Genomic DNA, 20,886 nt, shown 5'->3' on the forward strand with positions numbered 1-20,886 from the left:
GCTGTGAAAAAAGTTTGATCCTCAGTGATGGTATTAAATAAATTTTTTTTCTGTTTCTAATTTAGAAGTCATATTAAATACATGTGTGTCACCTGCAGTTCTTCTTAAAGTAGCAACAAATATGATACTTTATTGATTTTTGAGTGCTACATATTTGCTTTTCAAAAGCCCAAATAGCATTATAATCACTCCTTCCGTGATTCAGATCAGGATACTCTAAAATTCAGGGGAAAGATGATTATCATCAAATGGGTACCACTAGGAGTCTTCAAAATTTTTAGGTGACTTTTTCTTATTACTAAAGTCATACCCATTTATTGCAGAAAATTTAAGTGGTAGGTGGACAAAAATATGTATCCTCTGTGACCCCACCAGTCATTATTAGCATTTTGGCCTTCCAGATATGACTTGCCAAATACTTTTTAATTGCACATATGTATTTCTTTAAACCAAAACCAACATCTTTCTATGTCATTGAAGGGGGAACACAAGTAACACATACATACAGCCCATAACCGCTTGTAATTATAAGATACTGCCAGAATGCTTGGGCAACAGGAACCAGGGAGTGTACGTCAAATCAATAAAATGTATTTGTTCTAATGGTAGAGGTAAGTATTGGAATAATTCAGACCTGCTTCATATCCTTTAATTTTTGAATTAGTTTTTAAAATAAAAATTAAATAGAAAAGTGTAGGTTGATATCTGGCTCTCAAACGGAGTTCTAGTAACCTGAGGGCAGTCTTTCAAAAAAGAGACAAGGAGACACAGATACTGACGCCTGGAAGTTAAAGCACACAGCTGCCTGATGCGTATAAACATGGTAAAGGAGTCCGAGTTTAAACAGGCAGAACATTAACAGTGTCTGCGCACCGTCAAAGCTGATCTAGAAGACTGCAGCCAGGAACTGAGGCTTTGTGCTGGTCCCAGAGTGAGCTGTGGCAAAGCCACTCTGTGTATCCTGTCCCCAAACTTCCTGGGAGAGCCCTGCCCCCATGCAGTCTCTGGTTACATCCCACGGTCAGTAAACACTCCTATATCCTCCTCCCTACTGACCCACAGGTAGCATGAGCCAGAAATAAACTTGTTGTTTTATGCTTTAAAAAAAAAACAGGTATAGACTGAGAAAAGTCACTCATCACTATCGTCATCCACCCTGTTCCTTCACCTGGTTTCCTATGGTAATGACTTTTTTAAAAAAGTATATTTGAGTCATTTCCAACCCTCTTTTATTTCATGCAGTACTGCAGTGAATGCTTTTCTTTACATGTCATTTTGCACATGTGGAAGTCTATTTGCTCAACTCTTTTTTTATTGAGGTATAGTTGATGGACAGTGTTGTAAGTTTCAGGTCATAGTGATTCACAATTTTAAAGGTTATAATCCATTTATAGTTATGATAAAATACTGGCTATATTCCCTGTGTTGTACAATATATCCTTGTTGCTTACTTATTTTATACGTAGTAATTTGTACCTCTTAATCTCCTACTCTGATCTTGCCCCTCCCTCTCCCCACTGGTAACCACTAGTTTGTTCTCTATATCTGTGAGTCTGTTTCTTTTTTGTCATATTTACTACTTTGTTGTGTTTTTTAGACCCCACATACAGTAACATCATACAGTATTTGTCTTTCTCTGTCTTACTTATTTCACTTAGCATAATACCCTCGGAGTCAATCCACGTTGCAAATGGCAAAATTTTATTCTTTATGGCTGGGTAGTATATATATTATATATAAATAACACATCTTCTTTATCTTTTCACCTCTTGGACACTTAGGTTGCTTCCATATTTTGGCAATTGTAAATAATGCTGCTATGAACATTTGGGTGTATGTATCTTTTCAAATTAGTGTTTTCATTTTTTTTTTTTTTTGGATATATACTCAGGAGTGAAATTTCTGGATCATATGGTAGTTCTATTTTTAGTTTTTTGAGAAACTTCCATATTGTTTTCTACAGTAACTGCACCAATTTACATCCTCACCAACAGTGTACAAGGCCTCCCTTTTCTCCACATCCTTGCCAACATTAGTTATTTGTGTTCCTTTTGATGACGGCCATTCTGACTAATATGAGGTGATGACTCATTGTGATTTTAATTTGTATTTCTCTGATGATGATATTGAACATCTTTTCGTATGCCTGTTTGCCATCTGTATGTCTTCTTTGGAAAAATGCCTATTCAGGTCTTATGCCCATTTTTAAATTGGGTTGTGTGCTTTTTTGATGTCGAGTTGTGTAAGCTGTTTATATATGTTGAATAGTAAGCCCTTATCAATTACATCATTTGCAGATATTTTCTCCCATTCAGTAGGTTGTCTTTTCATTTTGGGTAATGACTTTTTTAAACACTTTATTCAAGTGTGATTGATGATTAAAAACCTACTTAATCTAATATCTACAACCTGATGAGTTTGGGCATAAGTATACACCCATGAAACCATCATCACCATCAAGACCATAGATGTATTTACCACCTCCCAAAGTGTTCTCCCCTATTATTGTTATATAAGAACACTTAACAGAAGATCTACCATCTTAGCAAATTTTAAGTATCCAATGCAGTAAGGTGTGTTATAGATATTAAGCTGTATAACAGATCTCCAGAACTCATCTTGCATTACTGAAGTTGTACACTTTGACCATTAGTTTCTCAGGCTGAAAATAAGAGTATATATTCCCGACTTAGACAAAAGGCAGAATGTTAGATACATTCTTCCACACCTTGCTTTTTTCACTTAACAGCCTGCCTGGAGATCTTCCATATGAAAACATAAAAAGTTTTGCCATTTTTACAGCTACATAACATATAGTTCTGTAGATGTGGCACATTTTTGTCATCTACAGACCATCTTTTGCTGTTATAAACAGTGCCACAATGAATCCACATGTGTATACTTCATCTTACACATGTGTGACTGCAAGTATAGGACATTATCCAAAATTAAAATTGCAGAGACAAAGATAAGTACATTTTTAATTTTGATAGATACTGTCAAATAGCCCTTTGCAAAGAGTATACTGTCTTCCGTCTCCATCAGAATGTTTCCCCACAGCCTCATTTTCTATTTGAAAAACTTTGTGTGATTTTTAAAAAGCAAATTCTATTCCAATGATTCTGGCTAATTTGGACTTATATTCTCTGAGCTCAGATCAGTTGCTTAATATATTAATTTGAAGTAGGTGTAGTCAACCCTTTCTTCTTTATTAACATAGAAAGGAGCCAGGATTCAGATAGCCACCCTGGCAGATAATTCAGTAGTAATTTAATTCAGCTTTGAAATGTATCATGACTTTTTCCCCATTAAATTTTCTTTCCTGACAATGTCTGCATTAGGAAACAGTAACTCATAGTTTTTACAAAGATTGGGTACTAGTGGAAGAAAGAAGCCAAGAATTGGAAAGAAGTCAGTGTAGGATTCAAATTTTTTACACTCACCTCTGGGATCATAGATGACATTTATTTTGTTCTTTTTGATACCTATATCCATATTTTTTTTAAATGTTACAATGTTCTCAAGATTACTTGTATAAAAAAAATTAGAGTCGTAGTTACCGTTAAAAGGAAATGCCCCTGCACGAGTATATCATTTCATTATTTTCATCCTGAGAAGTGTAAACCCTTGAGGAAAACATTATTAGTTTAAGTAGCACCAATTAATCAATTAATACAAATTTTAATGAAATGAGTTCCAACATATTTTAAAACTGCTCCTTACCACATATCACTTAGAGGGTGGAGAAGCCATGTGTAAATAATGGTGTTTGTAAGGTTAGGTTGGCCTCAGTGTAAGCCTCTGGCAGGGAGGGGTGTCAGCAGTACAGAGATGTCTGATTCGGCCTTTCTCTCCCGTTGCAGCATCTTCCTCAAAGAGCTGGAGAAGTACGAGCAGCTGCCTGAGGATGTGGGACACTGCTTTGTTACCTGGGTAACCAACCTGAACTTATTCTCCTCCCCCTGCCCCATGCTTTCCAGGAGTGCAGTTGGCACCAGATGACAGCACTATTTGGTGCCTGAGCTGGGGGTTGGGGTCCCTGACATGCTAACATAGGACCAGGGACTGGAGAGAGGGGCCATGTAGATCTGAAAGAAGCAGTCTGTACCCCTGAGGAGCAGAGCCCTCCTTGGGAAAGGTCCTTACATGTCATGTCCAAGCTCCACCTAAGCTCTCTAAGAACTTTCTAAAGTTGAGGTATCAGGAAACTGGAACAAGACCGCCACCCTTGGTAGAAGAACTACTCCAGCTCCATCCACGAGTTACTTTGTTTTGTTTTTAACAGGATGAGGATTAAGGAATTCAAACTTTAGAAATCCACCAAACCATTGGTCACATTTTCTTCCTTAATAGAGCCTCCTTGGGTATCTATCCTGTGACCTACAGGATATGTGTCTAGTCATTCTTTTTCTTGGTGCTGTTGTCATGGGCCAAGTAAATGGGCTGAATGTATCAGGTTCTAATTGTGCAAATGAAAACATTAGTCTCCATTAGCGTCTCCACACCACGTTTTTCTGAGTCCGTGTTCATGGTAGGAGGACCAACATCTCCAGATTGGTTCACCTAGTACAGTAAGTACAAGTAAACGTGGAAATCCTCCCCTAGGGTCAGGAGTTCCAATGTTCAATAATTATCTACTTAAAACTCCCACTCGTAATGGGCTAATTACTTTTTCAAATTCTTCCTGATTCAGAGAGTTTATGCTCTTAGCCCTATGGAATAGGCAGGACTATGATTATGTTTTAAATATTATAGATGGAAACATTTCAGATGAGCTAGGATGTTGGCTAGTCCATTGACGTGTAATAAATATCATAGTTTGTCCCACAACTCAAGACCTTTTCATGAAACCGTAAAATGTGCTTCCTGGCGTACTCTCATTTCTTAAGGAAGTCTCAGACTGCCGTCGTATTTTGTGTTAATACATTTCCTACCTCTAAATACATGAGCCCATGCATAGTTCACATAAATGCTGATAAATAAGTTATGATCCCTCGCACAGCCAACGTGGAGAAAAACTGAGATGGACTGTCAAATGAAGGGATTTTTTTTTTTTTGGTATCTTGTTTCATGCATTATGTGAATTTGCCTTACCATCAACCATAAGTATGATTTATCAGCATCTCTTAGGGATGATAAATGCCTCCCAGATAGTGTATAAACCCTAAGATTGATTTCATAAAACCTTTAGTGATTACATAAAATCTGCGCATTTTGCCAAGAATTATCCCAAAGTGACTTTCTTGAGTCTCATAATCTTAATGTATGAGTGTAGTGCAGGAGTAAAAGGTAGCAATAGAGTTGTTGGTAATGTATTGAACGGTAATGGTTATGACCAAGAAGCCTGAAGTCAGCTTGCCTGGGCTGTACCTCTTTCTAACTGTGGGACTTTAAAGTTCCTTAACTAGCTGATGCCACCACTTCACATCTGTAAAATGGGGATGATTATAATAGAACTTCACCTCATAAAATCCTCTAGGGATCAAATGAGTTAATATACATAAAGCACTTGGGAAAGTGCTGGCTAGATGAAACCTGCTATAATTAACACATATCTAGGCTGCCCTCAGAAGAGGATATCCCCAATGTTCTATACGCACCAAGATGGGCAGCATTTCACAAATGGGAAAAATACTTGATGGCCAAGATACACACAATGTTTCCAGTGGAAGGGGTGTGTGGCACTAACAAAGAGGATCTCAAGAGTAATAAGAAATGAATTTTCACCAAGTCAAGGTTCTTAACTTGAAGTAGCAGTCTGGTTAGGACTCATCGTTCAGACCCTGCCCCTGAGCTCCTTCCCCACCCCCACCCCCACCCTTCGTTGCTTCTGGGAAAGGGGGGATGGTGGCATAGTCGCTTGGCAGGACCTGCATACTGCCCGCAATGGAGACATTTGGAGCATGAGCAGATCTCCGTCTGAGATCCCGCTTCATTTTCATTCTTTGATTTTTGTTTGTAGAGCCAATGCTGTCATTTTTCAAGATAGGAAGCGTAATTGTAGGTAATCTAAAAAGGGGGAGAATCTCTCAATTTCTGTCTAGCTTCAGAATACGTTATGATATGTGGATTGGTTTGTCTAATTCTACCTTGCACAGACTAATATTACAATGAGCTCGCTTTCAGCCAGCTTCCCCACCCTCCCTGCCCCACTGATAGGAGGAAAGTATCCCAAAGTTTGTTGGGGGAGCATAGACTCGATGAGCCCAGAACATTTGCCACAGATAATCCTGCAGCACACAACATCTGGGGCTCAACTGCACAGTCAACGGGAGGGAGCAACTGATGGATACTTATCTATAATTGTCTTTGTTCTTTTTAGGCAGACAAATTTCAGATGTACGTCACCTACTGTAAAAACAAGCCTGATTCCAACCAGCTGATCCTGGAGCACGCAGGCACCTTCTTTGATGTAAGATGTGAAATTCCATTCTTGAGCCACTGATGAGCAGGTGGAAATGCTTCTCTACTTTGAGATAATGGGTCTTTAACTGTCCTTTGTCCCTCATTTTTCTTTACTGGCCACCCCAAGTCTCTCTCTCATAGATAAATACAACTTTTTTGTTTTTCTCCATGTTTTATCTTTTGTTTTACTCCATCCTATGCCAAGTGCTTTGGTTTCAAATAAGGCACATTGGACTCCATGTCTCCAGCCCAAGCCGAGCGAGCCATGCATGTCACGTGTAGAGGAGGCGTGCTGTGATACAGGTTCTGATTAAGGTGTTGCACTTCAACTACATATACAGCATCCTTAAATGCAAGGCTTCTCAGTGTGGGCTCAGCCCAGCCTCACCAGAATCACCGAGAACTTGTTAGAAATGCATATTTTGGACCCCACTCCAGATCTGTTGAATCAGAATCCCCAGGGCTGGAACCCAACCACCTGAGTTTTAAGAAGCCCTCCAGGTGATGCTGACACCCACTCAAGTTTGAGAATCCCTGCTCTAATGCAGTTGTTTCAAGCTTGGCTACGCATTGGAATCACCTGCGGAGCTTTGAAAAATACTGGTTCCTGGGCCCCATCCCTGATTCTGGTAAGATCAGCCTGGGCTTAGCCTGGGCGTTGAGGGTTTCACACATTTCTGGGTGAGAGGAACATGCAGCCAGGGTTGAGCACTTGTGCTGTAATGGAAGCCAAGAGAAGACTCAGAGCTGAGGTACCTCTTTTAATGTCTATCAGTCTGTCTTTCTGCCTACCTCATTCCTTCCTTACACATTTGACTGTCTACTGTGTGCAAGATAGTGTGCCAGGCCCCCTGGGGAATCGGACATTCGAACATGGCTCCCATACTCACGTTCACAAAATAAAGCTTCTCTGAGCATCTTTCTAGCCTGACACTGCTGTGGTAGAAATGATTCTACGAGTATCCTGTTGGCTAAGTGACAGAATGACACTTGACTGGGTGAAAGCCAGACAAAAAAAAGCAGACATGATTTTTTTTAATGGAGTATTATTATGGAAATGGTCCCAAACTGGAATTTGATAGAACAGAAAACCCAAGAAAAGTACTTCTCTCACGTGTTGGCCATCCTATTAGATGCCCTGTACCTTATTACCTTTGCTAAACAATGTATTTCTCTTATGATGCTTCTGGTTGATTATTTATCAACAGCATCCAGAAGGGTCTTTTTGAGGTTTTAAAGCACTGTGTGTGTCCTGTCTTCAACTTTGAATTTGTTTTGAGTGCATATGACCTGTGTTCTGAGTGTGCCTCTGACTCTTCTGCTTCCTTATCTTTGCTCACACAGCTCTCGCTGCCTAGAAAGGATTTGACCCCTCTGCCCGCACGTGTGCACACACGCACAGTCGCTCTTAGAATTCTTCCTATCCTTTAAAGGTCACACGTTGCTTCCTGCCTGAATCCTTGCATTTCTCTATGCTTGCAGTACGGTTTGTGCCTCTCCACAGCATCTGTAACAATTGCCTTTTGGCAGGTTAACAATGTACCTTTCTATGACCACACCTCCCCTGGCCCGTGGGCCCCTGGAGGTTGACTGGTGGTTTGCCTAGTTCATTTTGTCCATGTTACAGTGTCTGGTGTTAAACTGTATTTTCCTTTAGTCCTGCATTCCTCATATCCCTGTTTCTAGCCAATTTCTCAACTTTGACTTGTAAGTCAAATATGCCCCAGATTTCACACCCTACCCCCCATTTCCTGCATGCTGCCTGAGGAGCCTGTGTATTAGTTGGAAAGGCCAATGGAAGCCAGAAAACCGGCCCAATAGGAGTCCCTGGGGCGTGGCTGGGGGCTGAGGAGAGCAGCACACTCTCCGGATTGTTCCCGAAGCTTTCCAGAAAGCAGAGTCTGTGCGGCTTTTTCCCACTCCATCAGGTGGGTTTCCCTAAGCCCTGCCCTCAGAAACCATCTGCTCTAGGCCCACATCTATAAAAAATTAACCCTCAATAAAGAAAATCCCTTATTATCCATTATTGTAAAGAGAGCACAGAAAACTCAAGTCGCAGAAAGGCCCGCACATTCCCAGGACCCAGAATTTTCTACTCCGGATGTGGGAGCTGTGAGGCTGTGTGATTTGTAACTTGGCTGGGGGGACCCAGGCACGGGAGGCAGCCCCTCCCTGCTCTACACAGGAAGCGCACCCAGAGCTGGGCATCTGGTCAGAGAGAGAAGCTGACCAGAGGCGTGTGACTGCCTGTCCTCTCCTGCCAAAGGCCCCCCGATAAACTCACAATGCTCACTTGCCCGAAGAGGGTCCAGCCACCAGCTGTTTTGCCCATTTTCCTTGAACAAGTCCTGCTGTAACGACACACCTCTGGGGAAGAGGCACGTGAGTGAGAAAATTGCTACTTTCTGGGATGGTTGGCGGGAAGTGGAATTTTTTGTTTTATTTCCGGTTGTTTGGCTTCCTTCACAACCACGTAGCAAGTCCTATCTTGTCTAGCTTTAAAATGTTTCCTGTAATCCTTCCAATGTTTTGTTCTCACTAATCTCAGTTTATGGCAAGCCCCCACATTACACACCTGGAGATATAGATATGTATTATACACAAATGTAAAGGGTACATTTTATTTTAGTATATTCACAGACACGTGCGGCCGTCCCCACAGTCAACTTTAGAACATTTTCATCACTTCCAAAAGCAACCCCACACCCTTTAGCTATCACCCCTCCACCGAGCCCTCTGACCTACTCCCCGAGCCCTAAGCAACCGACAGTCTATTTTCTATCTCTGTAGATTTTCCTATTCTGGGTATTTCATTAAAAAATGGTATGATGTAATGTGTGTTCTTTTGTGACCTTTTTTGTGGTGTCTTTCACTCAACGTAAAGTATTCAAGGTGTGTCTGTGTTATAGCATGTCTCGGTACTTTGTTCATTTTTATGGTCAAGTAATATTTCATTGTATGAATATAATGCATTTTGTTTTTTCATTCATCAATTGATGAACATTTGAATTGTGTCTGTCTTTTCATTGTTATTAATAATACTGCTATGATCATTTTATACAAGTTTTTATGTGGACATGTGTGTTGGTTTCTCTCAGGTATGTACGTGGGAGTGGAATCCCTGGATCGCGTGGGGACTCTGTGTTTACACACTCGGGCTTTTGCAGCGATCTCCTAACTGGTCTTTCTGTGTCTGTTCCCCAGTCTCCACCCTCTGTGTTGCTATTAGGCCTGCATTCATCTATCTGAAGCATTGCTTTCACCATGGTTTTTCTTCTTTTTAAGATCTGCAGTACTTTATCATTGAGAAGCTCACCATCAAATCCTAATTCATTCCTCTAGCTCGATTCCATCGGTGGCCTACATACATCTTGCTTGTCTAACTGTAGTTTCACTTTTTCTAGAATCTCAATGTGCGTTCTCTTTAAATGATAATGAGGTCTTTGGAGGATAAGGAGGACCATGTGCTCAGGCATAGTCCTCATTGTCCTCTGAAGACACAGTGATTATTTCCCATGTATTTTGGTTTATACGTCTTCCCTTTATAGAGTGCCACTCCTCCGACTTTCACTTCACCAACCTCTACCTGTCCTTTAAACCCTAGCTGAAGGCTTTGTCTTGGCTAAAACTTCAGTGACCACTCCCAGGCCCAGTGATTTCTCCCTGTTCTCGCTGGCTGTAACCAGTGAGGATACCTTCTCTTGTCTCTCATTGCTCTCTATTTTGTGTGTGTTGAGGGTGGTTGAAAGTCTCAGCCAGCTAGAATATAAGGTTCTTGAGGGAAGGAACTAAAATGTACCCTTCACTAACCTTCACAACACCCAGACCTTGGGGCATGGAAGGTCATTTTGGAGGACGACAGAGAGTGGACTGGGGTGAGGGCCTAGAGGCACAAACAACGGTTGGAGGCCAAGATCTTAGCCTGGGAATGAATGATGTGAGTATTGTTGGTGAAACTGGAAAGGAAGGACTTACACCAGGGAAAACAACTGGACATGACTCCATGGTTTCCAGCTCAAGAGACCTGAAGGATGAGAGAGGTCATTGCAGGGAGAAAGTGATAAGGAATAAAGTGGAGACTCCAAGTTGGGAATGTGTGGAATTTGAAGCGAGGAGGGTTGGTACAAGAGATTTGCTCTTGTGCAGCTTTAAGAAGGAGGCTGTGGACACATACAGAGGTGGCAGCCATCGGAATAGACACCCGTGCCTCCCTCCCCCTCCCTGCATTCCCTTCTCTTTTGTCCCCCTCTTATTCCCTCCGTTCTGGGCTTATTTCCCTTCATCCCCACTTCTTCACCTCTCTTCCACCCTTCTGCCTGTATTTACAGTTTCACTTCCTTTTTCTACTTTTATCTTCCTCCATTTCTTTTTGATTCCATTTTTCTTTCACAAATCTACTTTCTTTCCCTAACGTTTCTCCCTTTTTCCCACCTCTCCTTTTTTTTCTATTTCTGTATGCATCTTTATATCTCTTGTTCCTCTTTTACCCTCCTTTCCCCATCAAAGAACAGTCTGCCCTTTTTCTTTTCTCTTCTCTCCTTACCCCACCCACCTCCTCCCAGAGCACAGTTGTACACATGTCCCTCTGTGTCTAACGGGGCCTGTTTTCATCCCTGTAGGAGATACAGCAGCGGCATGGTCTGGCCAACTCCATCTCTTCCTACCTGATTAAGCCTGTCCAGAGGATAACCAAGTACCAGCTGCTACTGAAGGTACCTCCCCTCCCCTCCCCTCCCCTCCTTGTCACCCCGACCACGCTGCTGACCAGGCCCAGGGATGGGAAAGCTTCACCTCAAGACCTTTCCTCTACCAGGAGCAGAACTTCAGAGATGAGCCCACTCTGGCTCTCCTGGCTCCAGACTGCATGTTCTATTCTGTGACATTCCAGATGCTTTTGGGGGGGAGGAGGGGGTGTGGGAGAAGAGGAGAAATGAGAGCAGGAGTGATTGTAACTATTTTTACATGCACTCATCACTGCACAGCTTTTAGTGAATGCCACCCCAGGCACTGGCTGGTCCCTCCCTGAAGCCTCTCCTGTCCTTCTGTTTTGGGCACATCCTCCTGATGGTCCCTACTACTGACAGGATCCAGGGTTGAGGTCTTAGAGGCAGTGCCAGGCCACACGGGCAGTGGGGGCCCAGGGCAACACCTACCATTGCCTTGATCTCTGTGTTTGTCAAGACTATGGGGTTTTTGAGAAGATATAGTTGAAAGTCCAATTAAAACACAGTGACACTTTTATATCTGTTGGATCCCATATGTTAGGGTTTCTTCTGGTGCCAACTAAGAGATGTGGATTTTCTCCAAAATCTTTTCTTTAAAAGTCAAATAATCAAATTATGCAAAACACTAAGTAATTTGGGCTGATTCTTCTCACAGGAGGATACAGTGACACTCTGAAAATGACATTTTCCCACAGAAAGCCTGGGAAATTGATCAGAGGCAGTTGTATAACCCTTTTCTATATTCATTCTTAACTTATAAGGGTGGAGTTTTCCCTCCGTTTGAATAGTGTGCAGGTCACTCCTCAAATGCAAAGAATAAAAGGAAGGTGAGAGGCATGTCACAGGAAGTATATAGTTCCAGGGAAATCTGATGAAATGCAGCTCATGTTTAGAGATGCTTGCTCAACCTCACGTATTCTAGCTGCTTCACTAAACCTGAAACCAGTCTAGTTTCAAATCTAGGTTCTAGTCATGCTGGAGTGCGCCCACCTTTCCTGTCTTTGGGGTCTTCCTGGCTCAGCACTTCTGGTTGCATGATGAGGAGAGTAGGGGCAGCAGTGAGCCTGTGCCCTGGCCTCTCTTCTCCTCCTAGGTCAGGGCTGGGCTGTGCACCATCCTTCCCCTCCCTCCTCCTCCAAACCATCTCCTTCCTTGTCTCCAGGAAGAGAGCTGGGTTTCATGTGCAGGCATTCCAGTCTCCCAACCCTGCAGAAATGACTTAGAGAATCAGCACACGGCATGGCCTTTATTGAGGACTAGTGTTAGAGATAATGACGTGTAGAACATCACGGCCATTTGGACAGAACCATTTTGGAAGATGCCATCATGTTTGTTTTTGAAGTTTCTTACATGAAGACTCCTAGAAATTCTCCTAAGATCTCAGAGCTGGGCATGGGGAGTTCTCTCCTGAAAAACCAGTGTGTTTCCTGCCTTTAAATGACAAGAGCTTGAGGTCCTCCTTTGCCTTTGACTGTTAGATGGCTAGCACCCAGTTCTGTGGTTGCTTACAGGAGCTCCTCCTTAGCCCAGATTTCCCTGTGTAACATCCCCTCCTTCCCTAACCCACTTAATGCATGACACTTCTAAATCATTTTTCTTGTATCAGATTTTTTTTTGTAGTTTTCAAATTTAAGCATCCCAAAGCCTTTTTAGAAATTGGTGGGGTTGTGAATTAAAAAAAAACAAAACTAACCTGACTCATCCATCCATACTTCCAGTGTCTTAAACCAATCAAGATGCAGTTCTAATGGGGGGGGGAGGGGGCGCTATAGCTCAGTGACTGAGGGCCTGCCTAGCATGCACAAGGTCCTGAGCTCAATCCCCAGTACTTCCATCAATCAATCAATAAACCTAATTACCTGCCCCCTCCAAAAGGGAAAAAAAGATGCAGTTCTAAGAGAAATACAGCTTTTCCCCTCTCCCTATTAATTCCATAACACTGAGGTTCCTAGGATTAATTCTGTGGCATGGACAAGGAAGGGAAGTGGAGGCTGGATAGGCTGCCCTGTTTTGCTGTAGGCAGATGGAGGGGTGGGCTCTGGGTCTTCATTTGTAACTTCTTGTTTTAGGATGAGAGGACCATGCAGGTCACTGAAAAGGGAAAAAATTAAGTAGTAGGAATTTATTGTAGAGAGGTTATAAAATTATTGGGGATAAAAGCCTTAATAAGATACTTTTGACCCCTTTTAAGTGTGCTTGTAGCAGAACGGCTGCTGAGTAAAAGAAAAATGTTTTGCTGAGCTTTTACTATACATAAATAATATACGATTTATTTTCTCATTAAAGTCAGTTTTATTCCAAGTAAATTGATATTTAATTATCAGTATTCTCTGGAGTTCCTCCCTTTAGGTGTTGCAGGAACATAAAAACTTTAGGAGTGTTCAATATTCTCTGTGTAAATCTGCTTTGGCGGTCCTTGTGGAGTCTAAATTAAATGTGGAGCCGCCTTCTTATCATAAACCATAGCAGGAATCCAAGGAGACCTCATTGGTTTTGGTGGTTGATTGGTGGACTTGCCAAATTTCTTTGGGAGGTTAAACTAGTTGGTGTTTTCTATTGCACACTGAAGCATATTTCTTATTTCTGTCTTATTTTTATGCCTAGAAGTTCCTTTGATGATGTATGAGAACAGATTGGGAGGGCTAAAATTAGGAAAGAGGTGGGGAGAATCAGAGAACTTCAGATTAGCAAAAGTAAATGCAACTTTCTGAACAGTGATGCTATTATACTAACCAGAACCAAGGACAGGGCTGAGGACTGATCATGTCTTCCTCCCAAACATGAGCTCTGGGCAGTTCACCTCTTCTTTGATCACTCAAAGCTCCCTTCTTCATACAGGAATGTCTCCAAGATAATACAAAGGATTGAATTTTCTTATCAGATGCGCACTAATTAGGTATCTTACAAAGTATAAAGCTTTAGTAATAGTTTCAAAGATACAAATAATCTTAAGCAGGGGTAAAACAGAGAGAAATCCAGAACTGCCAATTGTTCCAAGTCCTTTCTTACAGCATCAGGATGTGCTATGGCCCAGATTCACGTACATGCTTCTAAATGATATATATTGCGTCCTGTCACTTACCCTGAAGAGAGTAATATTGGTCATGAAATGTAATCAGTTTTTACCTAGGGAGTTACATAGCTTATGTGATACTTTCCCAAGGAGCCATGGATTCCAGGTTTGTCTACCATAAGAAGTCCTAGTCAGGCCACATATATCCTGCTAAAAGCATTCCTTAAATACTCTTCTGCCTGCAAGTGCCATCAGTTTGTCAGGAGGTCTATCATGAATATGTTTATAAGGTTTGATCTTGTCAACATCTTTCTTTCCTGGAAGTGCGTCCCCACCCATCCACCCAATTCCTGCCTTCCCTCCCTTCCCCCTGAGAAGAAGAGAGTATGGATTGTAGATCTGTGACTTAACTATTTCCTTCCCAGTGTCAAAGTGAGCAAGATACAATAACTCTGATAGGAAGAGATGAAAGCTAGCATTCCGCTGGTTTGGGCAAAATCATTCCAGGGTAGTCTATGGTTACTGAAATAGTTGGAAACAATTTTACTTTACTCCATCAACCAGACATTACGTATCTCTTATGGAGATGGTAATGACCTAGTCTCTAATGAGGAAGTAAGAGAGGGCATGCTCCAGGAAGTCTCAACATGGTGGAGGACATGAGGGAGACAGGTTGGCATGGTGGATGGATTTGGACTCAAGAGACCTAGATTCAAGCCCCTATATGGCCTCCAATGAATTCTATAGCCTGGGGGAAATCTCTATCCTTGATCAGTGTCCTCGTCTGACAATAGTAAGACTAGTCCATAATCCCATCTATTGGCCCCAGGTTAAGAATTCCTGGTCCATATGATCTAAAAATCTTTTATAACTCTGAAAGGCTATAAACCTATAATGTCTGTAACCCCTGGTTGCTCCCAGTGTGGTGGAAGTCAGCATTCAGGCAGAAGAAGTGTGTAAATAAAAGTGGTGCTGGCAGTAGGTGAGCGATATGTGAGAGCTGTGTGTCCTTTGCACACTCATTGTCTCTTCTTTATGATCATACAGTACTGCATCTCTGTTCATGTGTTTTGCCAGGAGTATTCCCTTCTCTAGGAGGTCAGGGGAATGACAGAGAAGGCCTGGTGGCTGACTTCTAGTGCCAGCTATTTGGAAGTTAGGTTGAATTGAGTTAGTTTGGATTAGATTGAGTTGAGGAAGCTTAGTGTGGGGAAAAAAATTGTGGTTGAATTCTTTGGATATAACCCCTCAACCCCACCCTACTTTCCTTATAGCTCAGAGGGGACATTTCAGAGAATGAAGATGGTGTCTTAACTCCTTGAGGAATCGGTATATAATTGCCTTGAGGGTTTAGTTGGTGGGAGGGTGGGGACACTGAGGGAAGTGGTTCTAATGGTGTCTGGACTTTTTTTTCTCAGGAACTTTTAACCTGCTGTGAAGAAGGGAAAGGGGAGCTCAAGGATGGCCTGGAGGTGATGCTCAGTGTCCCCAAGAAAGCCAATGATGCCATGCACGTCAGCATGCTGGAAGGTAGCTGTCCTCCCAGTCTCCCGGGGGAGCCTCCTTCTTTCCTAAGACCACGGAGCTTGTGTCGCGGGAGGGAAGTGGCGTAAAGGCAGGCCAGGGGCAAAGCTGGAAGAGAGGAGAAATGGCAAGTTGTTATGTAGGTCTTTGGGAGGTGAGAATTGATCCACAGGGGTCAGCTGGGCTAACACCTGCCTCCAGGTAGGACCCGGCCTAAGCCGTGTAGGTGTGTGGACAACTTGCTGCCTGGGAGGCAGAGTAGGACAGGCCATCGTCGTTGCTATAGGGGTGCTAGAGCCCTGACCCACAGCGGTCCCGTTCCTCTGAATCACATTTGCATGGCATTTGTCATCAGAATAAGTAGAAATCCTGTGCACACACACAGACCCACTGTCTTCAGCCTTATGGCCTTCTCTTTTTTTATAGTAATGAAATATACATGACATAAGGTTTACCATTCTAAGCGTTTTTAAGTGTACAGTTCAGTGACATTAAGTACATTCATGTTGGTGTGCGACTGCCCTCATGCCCTTCCTCGCAGGTGAGAAAAGTCCAGCCAGATAAACGTGATAGGACTTTGCCAAAGCACTTTCAGTCGCTGGTACCATGTTCTTGGGACCCAGAAACCTATTGGAGCGAGACTCCAATAAAGTACTCTTAACACCACAAAACAGAGCAGATACGGGCAGAGCCGGCATCCTGGGGTAGAAGCTGTTAGATGAGTTACTCCTCAACATCCCAGTCTGGGCTGGCAAACAGGTGTTAGGGATGCAAGTCTACTCTGTTGTACTTAGTAAACTGGTGGGGGATTTTCTCTTTTCTGGGTTCCACATCCCCCATCACCCTCCCTACCCACCCCCACGCCATCTGAAAGACTTGGTCTGATCCCAGTACTTCCTGGGCCACCCTTAGCACAGGAAGCCCCACTTCTCCACACACAGGAGCCCTGATTACCTTCCCCAGACTGAGCACTGATCCACTGAACGTGTTCCTGGGGTCACAGTTTCTCTACCTTCTTCTTTTCTGTTTGCACCTGCTCCCCACCCCGACTGCTGCGTGGCTGCCTGCATAAATACCCTCCTCCTCCAGCCTGTCCCTGACCTGTATATCCAATCTAGCTACTCCAAGTATGATCTGTGGACCAGCAGCAGCAGCACCTGGGAGCCTGTCAGAAGTGTGAATTCATTGGCTCCATCCCACCCCTACTGAATCCTGATCTCTTACGGGTTGAGAAATGGATAGGAATCTGTGTTTTTGTAGGCGATCCAGGTGGTTCTTATGCACGCTGAAGTTTTAGAACCTCTGTTAAAGGTTTAAAATGGTATAAATATAAACTGTTGAGACTTGTGCACCCCACTGTACAGAGGCAATCAAAGGGAAGATCTTAGGAGTGGGGTATAAGAAATGAAGCGACGACAAAGAGAGTGGAGTCAAGGGCACTCAGGCAGTGTTTGTCCTCAGCCTCACTTTGAGCTCCAAGTCAGGGACAGTGGGAGCTGTGGAGGAAAAAGAGATGGGGTTTATACCATTATAGGAGGTCCCTGGCTAATAGCGGGGCTGGGGGAAGGCTGCCTAGGAGTTTTGCAGGAGATCCCACTGATACTGTTCTGTAGAGGAGACCTGGTTCAGGAAGGTGGGTCTGACCCCAGTTCTGCAGAGCCGTGTCCTCAGGTGTTCAGAAGTTGCAGGAATCAGCCCAAGAGAAAAGTGCTGTGGGGGCGGAGGTTCTCACAGTCGGGGCGTGGAGCGTGGCACCCACACATGGCTCGAGAAACTCCACAGGCTGGGAATGCGTGTTTTTCAGGGTTCGACGAGAACCTGGACGTGCAGGGGGAGCTGATTCTGCAGGATGCCTTTCAAGTGTGGGACCCGAAGTCGCTGATCCGGAAGGGGCGGGAGCGACACCTGTTCCTCTTTGAGATCTCCTTGGTTTTTAGCAAGGAGATCAAAGACTCTTCAGGACACACGAAATATGTTTACAAGAACAAGCTACTGGTAGGTGGGGCAGGTGGGGTCAGATGAGTCTCCCCATTTGCATAGCGCCCTTGGGCAGGAAGGGATCTCGGACACTCAGCTCATCTCTCCCCTGGTGCCACACCAAAACCATCCTGGACAAGTGCAAATGCATCCTAGCTGGAAAGCCCCCACTTCTGCATCTTAGAGGTCACTGTTCTTCCTGCTGGCTTTTGGCGCCTCCCTCTTCACCTTCCCTCCCTGCTGCCTGCTCATCAGGCGTGCCTGTAGGTCCTTTCATCCCGGGTAGAGGAACAGAATATGCGGTCTGTTTAAGTTTGATTGACAGAGCCCCTCCCTCGGTCCTCTCCTCTCTGTTGCCTTTCCCTCCCCACCCCAGCCCTAAGTCTCCCCACCGCCCTCCCCTCCCCCGCCTCTCACAGGCATTTCCTGTCTACAGACCTCAGAACTGGGTGTGACCGAACACGTCGAGGGCGATCCCTGCAAGTTCGCCTTGTGGTCTGGGCGCACCCCCTCCTCAGACAATAAAACAGTGCTGAAAGTAAGTACTGCTCTCTGCTGGGCACCAGGTCGGGTTTGGGGTAGCCTGAAGGGGGCAGAGGGATGTGGGCGTGTTACACCTACAAGCTGGGGCCTGGATACTCCACTAAGCCCCTGCGCCTCTCTCGGGAAGGGCAGCCTCATTGAGAAGCAAATTCTATCATGAAAGTAGACTGAAATCTCAAAGACGAATGGTCCCCTAAGTCCAGGCCTCTTTGGAGCATGGAGGGAAGAAGGCGGGGAGTGGCCTCAATAGACCCACTTCAATATGTTCTGCCCATGTGTCCCCTTCAAATGGCAAGGACAACGGTTGACCCTTTAGCAAAAGGCACCTTGATTTGCTCCACATTCAACATTTTTTTCCTGCACATCTTATCTACATATAAGATATCCTGCTCAGTGCCGTGAGGAATGACCGTGAATCAGATATGGACCCAGTCCTCTGGGAACGTACATTCTGTAAGCTCTAGTATATCGTACTAGCATGGGAACTAGGCTGTGAGAGGAGTGTTGAGAAAGGGTCTTAGGGAGTCGCCTCAGCTTTCCAGGGTGCATGTAGCCTGGGAACTGAGTCCGCACGGCTGGTACTGTTAGTGTTGCTCAGGAGAGACGCTGCAAACGGAGCACCCACCGGTCGTTTGCTTATCAGGGAAGAGCCCGTCTCCAAGAAGAAGATGGGCCAGCCCTGACCAGGCTTCACGCTTGATCACTCTGAGTTGCCGGCATAGCTGCTACCTGACATGAGGTAGAATTACCTGGCAAAAATCCCATGAAGACAAATGAAATATTCATGGAAAGGTAGCAATCCCTTCAGTTCACAGGTTTACCAGGCTGAAAACCGAGGACTGGCTGAATCAGTACAAGCCTGGGCAGCCTTATAGGTGTTGAACATCCTGACGTATATTCAGTTATACTAGTTGGTAAATGGCTGCTGCCTTCAAATGCCCCCTTGCTGCCCCTCCTGTACTTCCCAGGCCTCCCGCAAATCTAGTAACTGAAGTGTTAATCCTCGGCCCAGTGAGGGCAGATACTGACTGGTTATTAAATACTTTGAAGATCACCCTTATAAGTCTGCATTGAGTATTGAGGTCATAGCCCTCTTCTAGGAGTTGGAGAAGCATGTCCCTGGATTGAAGAGTCAGAAGTATAAGAGAAATAAACTCCTCAAACATTTGGTGTCCTTGACGATGATGGCTTAAGCCTGCAAGTGGAGGGTTGAGAACTGTTTGTGTGGATTGGAGCAGAGTGGGGTTCTCATGCCTTCTCCCTGTGGCACTCCAGGCCTCCAACATAGAAACCAAGCAGGAATGGATCAAGAACATACGAGAGGTGATTCAAGAGAGGATCATTCACCTGAAAGGAGCTTTAAAGGAGCCAATTCAGCTCCCCAAAACACCAGCCAAACAGAGGAACAATAGTAAGAGGTAACCAGCGTCTCTGCCCCCAGCACGGCCTCTCGTGCTTCCGGGAGCGGGAATGAAGTGGGAGTGGGGGGAACCTTTGCTTTGCTTCCATGGGGCACTGTGCTATGCAGTGGCACTCAGCTCCGTGACACCCCACTCAGTTCCACCTAGAAGAGTTACCTTCTCTTTAAGCATCTCACCCGTTGCTGTCAGTTAAATTCAGCAGGGTTTCACTGAGCACCTCTTTTCCAGTAGATGCTCTGTTAGGTGCTACAGGAAGATAAAAGGAAGTGTAAGATGAGTCCATTCCCTTGAGAACCATCTGACTGTCAGGTCCCACACATGGAATAGTTAGGCAGGACGAACCAGTAAATGCTGCAAGAATCAAGGAGAGTGGACTTTGGATGAGCACTAGAGTGAGGTGTCTGGGGAAGGCTTTGGGAAGGAGGTGGGCAGTGAGTGGAGAGCCAAAGGACTGCAGTGTAGGAGGTGGGGGGTATGGTGGGGCTATCCCTGCAGCTCTTACTATACCCCCCACCCCCCTGCAGATTCCTCACCTTCATTCATCTGACATAGGCAATGTGATTGGGCAGAAGAGGACTTATTTTTTATATCTTCATCTCTCTGGGCCCTGCTGAATCCCAGTTTTCCTTAGACCAGTGGATGACTGCTTAAGTATTTCTCAAGTCTTCATGTGACAGTCACTTACAATGACTCTTTTGGAGGTCGCTTCAAAATAAAGCATACAAAACTTCAAGAAAAAAACTAAAGAAAAACAGTTCTGAGGTGATGGATGTTGGTGATAGCAGGCTGTCCTCTCATCTCCTATTCATGAATGGAATAAATGCAGAAGATGTAGTTGACATTCAGGACACAGGCTTGAGAACCACCAAGGGAGGTGGAGGCCAAAAGAAGGGTGTGGCTAAAAGAGAGATTCCTCCATGGGGAGAAGCCCCAAGACCAGTATGGCCAGGGTAAGGTCCCCTCTCAGTGCTGGAAGCAAAAATGATGACTGTATTGGGGAGGAGTTATTTTGATTTCAGTTACCTATGTCCAGAGTCCAGGTAAGGGGCAGATTTAGTTCAGCACTAGAGACAGACCCTGCTGTAGGAAGCCCCTACTTCAGTAAAGAAGACAGAATGGAAGCAGTTTTAAGGAACTAAAGGCCCGGGACCCTGCTGGGAAGATATTCAGGTGAGGGTGGCTAGGGTTACCCTCTGAAAGAGCCCCTCTCTCCTACAGTAGGGGAGTTTGAGCATCTCTAGATCATGGGATGGGCATACCTTGGAAATGCTCGCACCTT

The 20,886-nt window shown here is 44.2% G+C and overlaps 1 protein-coding gene across 15 annotated transcripts in view; it reads left to right on the forward strand.

The window, feature by feature from the left end:
- The window catches only part of KALRN (kalirin RhoGEF kinase), a 616,794-nt gene that overhangs the window by 395,578 nt on the left and 200,330 nt on the right, over nucleotides 1–20,886 (forward strand). For all 15 annotated transcript variants that reach the window (XM_074364800.1, XM_074364803.1, XM_074364805.1 and 12 more), the window contains exons 26-32: nucleotides 3,864–3,933; nucleotides 6,323–6,412; nucleotides 11,025–11,117; nucleotides 15,561–15,672; nucleotides 17,471–17,661; nucleotides 18,080–18,181; nucleotides 19,462–19,604. In XM_074364800.1, the coding sequence (XP_074220901.1) occupies nucleotides 3,864–3,933; nucleotides 6,323–6,412; nucleotides 11,025–11,117; nucleotides 15,561–15,672; nucleotides 17,471–17,661; nucleotides 18,080–18,181; nucleotides 19,462–19,604 (801 nt within the window). The remainder of the gene's footprint in view (nucleotides 1–3,863; nucleotides 3,934–6,322; nucleotides 6,413–11,024; nucleotides 11,118–15,560; nucleotides 15,673–17,470; nucleotides 17,662–18,079; nucleotides 18,182–19,461; nucleotides 19,605–20,886) is intronic.

This window comes from Camelus bactrianus, chromosome 1 (assembly GCF_048773025.1).
Source record: "Camelus bactrianus isolate YW-2024 breed Bactrian camel chromosome 1, ASM4877302v1, whole genome shotgun sequence".
NCBI classification, from domain to species: Eukaryota; Metazoa; Chordata; class Mammalia; order Artiodactyla; family Camelidae; genus Camelus; species Camelus bactrianus.